The sequence below is a fragment of the Nelumbo lutea genome, chromosome 7 (assembly GCF_056320005.1).
Source record: "Nelumbo lutea isolate HS-2025 chromosome 7, American lotus-T2T, whole genome shotgun sequence".
Taxonomy (NCBI): Eukaryota; Viridiplantae; Streptophyta; class Magnoliopsida; order Proteales; family Nelumbonaceae; genus Nelumbo; species Nelumbo lutea.
This window is the reverse complement of record NC_142690.1, coordinates 23,957,547-23,963,584: the sequence shown is the minus strand read 5'-3', so window position 1 is coordinate 23,963,584 and position 6,038 is coordinate 23,957,547. Positions and strand designations below refer to the sequence as shown.

The window sequence follows — 6,038 nt, the reverse complement described above, 5'->3', positions numbered from 1 at the left end:
AGAAAGAGAGGGGGGATTTTTAAGTGACATTCATCTATTAATTTTTTTAGAATTACTTAAATTGAAAGAGCCCGGATATTTTTGTTTTATTAATGATTAATTAATAAATAAAAATAATTATTTTTATTTTTAAGTGCCACCCAAACTTTCAATTACCCGATTGGCCAACTTATCCCGTGAAGCAAATGAGTCCTTAATGTCAGTGGTATTGCGCCATTTTTTAGTTGGCTGGCGGTTGTACATCTTGTACAGATGTTTTGGTGTTGTTCTTGGGCTGCTTGCCAATTTTTGTGGGTCGGGGCCCATTGTATTCCTTTCTTCTTTCCTTTTCTAATAAGTTTTTTATTTTTATTTAACATAAATAAAAATTTATTGTATTGTTTTATTATATCAAATTTCAAGAAAATAAAAGCTAATATGACATTCCATATAAATATTAAGGGAGCAAATCATTATTAAGGTTGCATTTAGATGTGATGTAAATGTTTTGTATGCATTTGGAAAGAGGGTGTAGTTAACATGGATGTGAAACTATACTTGGGTTCAGTTTTACATGCATTTGAATGGAGTGTAATTTTACATTGGTAATAGATGTAAAACCTTGTCAACTCTAAAGTAAAACTTTACATGATGTAAAACTTTACACTCTTCCACCCATCAATAACTTTGATTTTCCTTTTCTGAAAAGTAAAAGTAACTATATTGCCTTATAAGAAAATATAATTAATATGTGTTTACTAACTTTGATTTTATGTAAAAGGTAGGCAGAGAATCTATCCAAGTTTGAAGGTGGTGGTGAGCTAGGTCCTGAAGTAGAAGGCTTCTCTGTCTAATGCTATAATAATCAGTAGTGGAGTTGGAGATGGCAGAAATCTGGAGCTCTCTTTCAAGCAACCTTACTGATGAAGATTGGATGATAACAATAAAAGAGGAGCAAGAAGCCGCTCGTACAGACAAGCCCCGGATACCACTTGTTCCTGAAAACATGAGAAAGGAACCAGTAGTAGCTGAGAACAAAACCAGTGCTTATGATCCCGAGGTGGTTACCATCGGTCCTTATCACCATGGGAAGAAGGAAGCCTATAAACCAATGCAGGAACACAAGAAAAAGATAGTTCCCAAGTTTGTTTCTGATGGTGGTAAAAATGTAAAGATTGAAGACTTGTTCAGTAAGGTTGGAGAGATATCACATAACGCATGGAACTACTACAATATGGATTCAATAAACAACATCGACGACCAAGTCTTCAGACGAATGATGTTCCTGGATGGTTGCTTTGTTGCATATTTCATTTACTGCATGACCAAAGGAAAATCCAAGAAATTGAACATGGAAAATAAGACTATAATTTCTGTGGCAAGAGATTTGTTCTTGTTGGAGAACCAACTCCCATATCCAGTCCTCAAGGTGTTGATGGAATCCGTTTTCCCACCACAAGAGAAATGGAGGGAAATGATTGACAACTTTGTTGTCATGCAAGTCCTTGGAAAGTTTGGACCCTGTGATCGACATACTTCTCACAATGAAAGCGACGAACCTCATCACCTCCTCGACCTCCTTCGAACCAAACTCCTCGTCAAAAAAGAAAATCAAATCACACGCGGACCTCAATCAACAGAAGCTAACAGTCAGCCGCAGGAAATCGATCATCCGAGGATGGAGAGCTCTCAACAAAGAAGCGATGAACCAGACGTGTCTCAAATGGGAAGTGAGAAAAACAATAGTTCTGATGATAAAGAGTGCATTAGATTCGAGGACTGTATATATTGTTGCATTTTGTTGATATGCATTGTCCCAGTCTTAATATATATTTCCTACGATACGTGGAAAAAAGAGCCGGCGTCTCACTCACACCAGTTTCGTACTGCCAAGGAGCTTAAAGAAGTGGGAATTTCATTCAAGATTCGTAATTCATTAAGCTTCAGGAGCGTTAAATTCAAACCTAGCATCTTCTTCGGAGATCTTAAACTTCCACGAATACTCATTGATCACACAACTGAGGTCAGGTTTCTGAACTTGATAGCCTATGAAAGAAGCTGTTTTGATTTTGATGATTTCATGATAGCATCCTACATCTGTTTCTTGGATTCGTTGATTGATCATGCCACCGACGTTAAAGAACTGAGGTCAGATCACGTACTCATCAACAATCTTGGTAGCGACGAAGAAGCAGCCCATCTCATCAATCGACTGGGAAGGGATTTGATGGATCCCGGCGTATATGATAAGGACAAGGAAAAGATTCAGAAGTTCTGCAGAAAAAAGCGGAGGGCATGGTTTGCTGAAATGCAGTTCAAATATTGCAGTAGCCCTTGGACCATTATTGCTCTCTTTGCTGCATCTATGGCACTCTTCCTCTCTGCCGTTCAGGCATACTTCACCGTTTATCCTCGCAACACTTAGGATGGACCCACTATGGAGATTAAGAATGACCATTGAAGGTTGCAGGTCTTTATCTTTTTGTTCATTCCAACGCTGTATCTTTTTCCTCTCCTCCCAGTTGTTTAAGAGTTATTTGTTGTTCTAATAATTCGGGATGTGCTCCGCCCCCATCTTCTTGATTAATAATAATAAAAAAAAAAAAGGTTTATTTGAAAGTTAAAGCATTTCTTTTGGTTGTTGTATGTTTATGTAGGAACAAGCTATAGCTTGGTGCAACAGTTTGACTAGTCTTTATTTGGAAGCTAAAAATAGTAATGTTTTATTTATTGTGTAAAAGAGAAATCCTGCACTAGGCATACAAGCTAGGGAGCTCTTTTAAGAGGGAAACAAAGCCCAAAAGATTTTAGCAAGGAGTAGTTTGTAAATAAAAAGAGAAATAAAGATTTTAGTAAGTTCGCCTAGGATTTAAGAGGATTGATTAATAGTATGTGAGAATTGCTAAGGTGAACTAAGGCTATGTTTTAGTTTGAAGGAAAAAGGTAGGGAAAGGAAGGGAAGGGCAGGAAATCCTTACCTTTTCCTTCAAACCAAACACAGCCTAATTGTTAATTGTTAAGAGAGATTATACAGAAGTGAAGAAATTCTATGTACATAGGATGACCCAATAGTCCCTCTGAAATAGGATGCGTGGAATCAAACCCTCACACCCATGGGTTCCTCATGATATGGACAGTAGGCTTTACGTGGTGCACCCTATTGTACATGACAATATCCTATTGCATGGTTTTTGAACCGTCGTTGATATGGATGGTCGGACCATTCGGCTTGGGAATCATCTAGGCAATCGGTTCTGTTTTACCCCAAACCCAGTTCTTAGTCAAAAACCATTGAATTAGTCAACGACCTGTTGACCCAAGCGGTCAAACCATTGACCTGTTGGCATGCTCAACGGTTTTTGGCTGTTTTTTATTTTTAATTTTTAAAATTTTTGTTGTTAGAATGAGCCATCTGTTCGAACCGAATGGTCGAACTGTCAACCCAAAAATCTTTGGCCTGAACAATTCTGTCCATGTCGTTTTTAAAACCATGTCCTATTGTCAAAAACCACAAAGGTACTTTAAGCCATTTATAAACGGAAGAGGTACATACTTTAAATATTTATAAAATATCTTATGGTTCTTTTAAGTATTTGACCCTTGAATTAAACTCCTTGGTTGTGTTTGTTTTTGCAATGCTTTTGCACCTAATTTAATTTTGCATCCATTTATTTATAACCATGATTTACTTTCTTGCTTGATACAAAATTTATACTTTTTATCTTATTTGCACTCATTGGCAATACACATTTTACATCCTAAAACCCGATGCAAAATTTATACTTTTTTTTTATAAAAACAAGAAACCAATAAAAAGAGCTACACACAGCAGGGGTACAACAAGCTGACATCCAAGCTTGTCGTACAATTAAAAACATTTTGTCCAAATTTGCCAAAGCCTCGGGCAAGGCCCCCAACTTTGCTAAGTCAACTTTACTCTTCTCAAAAAATATTCACCCAAAACTTAAGAAAATCATGGCTAAAATCCTTAGGATCCCCTTACAAGCAAAAATGAGAACTACTTGGGTGCTCCTGTATTTAGCAACAAATACAACAAGGAAACCTTCAAATTTTTGGTGAGAAGATGGAGAGTAAGCTGGTAGGTTGCAAAAGAAACTATCTCTCCCTTGCTAGTAAAATTACTCTCATAAAGGCTTCTAATAACATGATTCCTCAATATATTATGAGATCATTTAAAGTCCCGAAAGGTGTTATTCAGGATCTCGATAAAAAGCAAAGAGATTTTTTATGTACTAATAGTAAAAAGAGGAAACCCCTCCACCTCATCAATTGGGACCGGGTTTGCACTTTTAAGCTTTGGGGTGGGGTGGGCCTAAAGAATCTAGGTTGGATGAATGAAGTCTGCCTCGCAAAATTAGGATGGAAAGTGCTAAATGAAAAAGATAACTTATAGGTTCAAGTTGTAAATAACAAATATCTATAGAGAGAAACTTTTGGGAGACTAAGCCAGAAAAGAATCATTCATGGGCTTGGAAAGGCACCCTTGATTCCCATGATTTGATTGAAAGGTATAGGAATGATTATTGGCAAAGGTAATGGCATAAAATTTTGGTTTGATAAGTGGTAAAATGAAGTTCCCCTTATCAAATTGGTTAATAAAGCAGAAATTAATAATTTAGACCTTCATGTTAGTGATGTCATCAATCACAGGACCATAACTTGGAAGGAGGACTTGATTAAGAACTGGGTGCCTTTAAGTGCGTGGAAAAAATTAAAACCATTTTCATTCCATCTAATGATCATGAGGATAGTCTCTTATGGAGGCCTAACCCAAATGGAAACTTCTCGATCAAATCGACCTATAATAAGGTCTGCTGGATTGATCCTAATATGGTGACAAAGGAAATCAATAAGGTATGAAGTCTAGAAACTATTCCCAAGATTAAAGTCTTTTTATACCTCTTGCTCAACAGCAAACTTCCTTCCAAGGTAGCCCTTAGAAAAAGAGGTTTTGATATTGACGGCTGCTACGGTTTTTGTGGTGATGAGGATTCTGTTCATATTCTTTTAATGTGCCATTTTACTAGACAAATATGGCTTATCATGAGAAATACTATTCTGGCTCCTTGGGTGAACAGCAATTGGATGCTTAAGTGGTGGACTTCTTTGGATGATAATACTTATTATCCTAAGGTTCCATTTGTAAAAAAAAAAAAATTGTTGTTTTATTGTGACATATTTAGAAGAATCGAAATAACAAGATTTTCAATAACAAGGCAATTCCTCCTCCCATAATCATTGATAGAGCTATAAACTCATTTATGGAATATACTTCAAGTTATGACAGGGATTCAATGATTGAACCTAATAAACAATTCATTCCTATCAAGTTGACAAATCCAAAAGTGAATGAAATCAAAATAAACTTTGATGCTTCTTGCATTAACAACGGATGCTCCATTGCTTGTGTAGCCAGAAACCACATTGGCCAGATTTTGGACTTCAAAGCCTTCAGAATAGGAATTACAATTATTAATCTTGCTGAAGCATGGGCTGCTTGAGAAGCTCACAATCTCACTCTCAATTTCAACAGAAAATCTTATCATCATTGAGGGCGATTCAAAGTTAGTTATTGACAATTTGAAGAACTAAGTAAACCCTCCATGGAAACTGAAAAAGGTCATTGAAGGTTGCAGGTCTTTTGGTCAAGAGGATGGACGACTGTATTGAGTACAATCACACTTATCGGGAAGGGAATGGGTTGCTGATTGCCTTGCTAATTGTGCTCATTCCTACCTTATTTCTTTTACTTCGTTGCCTTTCTCCTTAAAGATGCAAAATTTATACTACTTCCTACATCAATTCTCTGGTATAAAATAGAGATCACACCATTTACTTCTTACCTCATGCCCAAACAACCCATGCATTTACACCTGTGCAAATAAAATTCACATTGCAAACAAACTAAGCCCTTCAATACTTCCCCATTTCAATTGGAATGAGTAGAGCTCCATGCCTGATGCCTACATTAGAAGTGGAAATGAAGCTCCATGCCTGATGCCTACATTAGAAGTGGAAATGAAGCTCCTTCCCTAATA

At 36.8% G+C, this 6,038-nt stretch overlaps 1 protein-coding gene across 1 annotated transcript; it reads left to right on the top strand.

Moving 5' to 3' along the window:
- The first annotated feature begins 766 nt into the window (after window positions 1–766).
- Window positions 767–2,587, top strand: LOC148845682 (UPF0481 protein At3g47200-like). Its single transcript, XM_088956361.1, has one exon. It carries the CDS (start codon window positions 863–865, stop codon window positions 2,402–2,404), a length of 1,542 nt encoding a protein of 513 aa, XP_088812487.1. The 5' UTR covers window positions 767–862; the 3' UTR covers window positions 2,405–2,587.
- Window positions 2,588–6,038: the final 3,451 nt, after the last annotated feature.

Bases quoted from the DNA above. Each gene is read 5' to 3' on its own strand.
- LOC148845682 (XM_088956361.1), top strand. From the start codon at position 863: ATGGCAGAAATCTGGAGCTCTCTTTCAAGCAACCTTACTGATGAAGAT.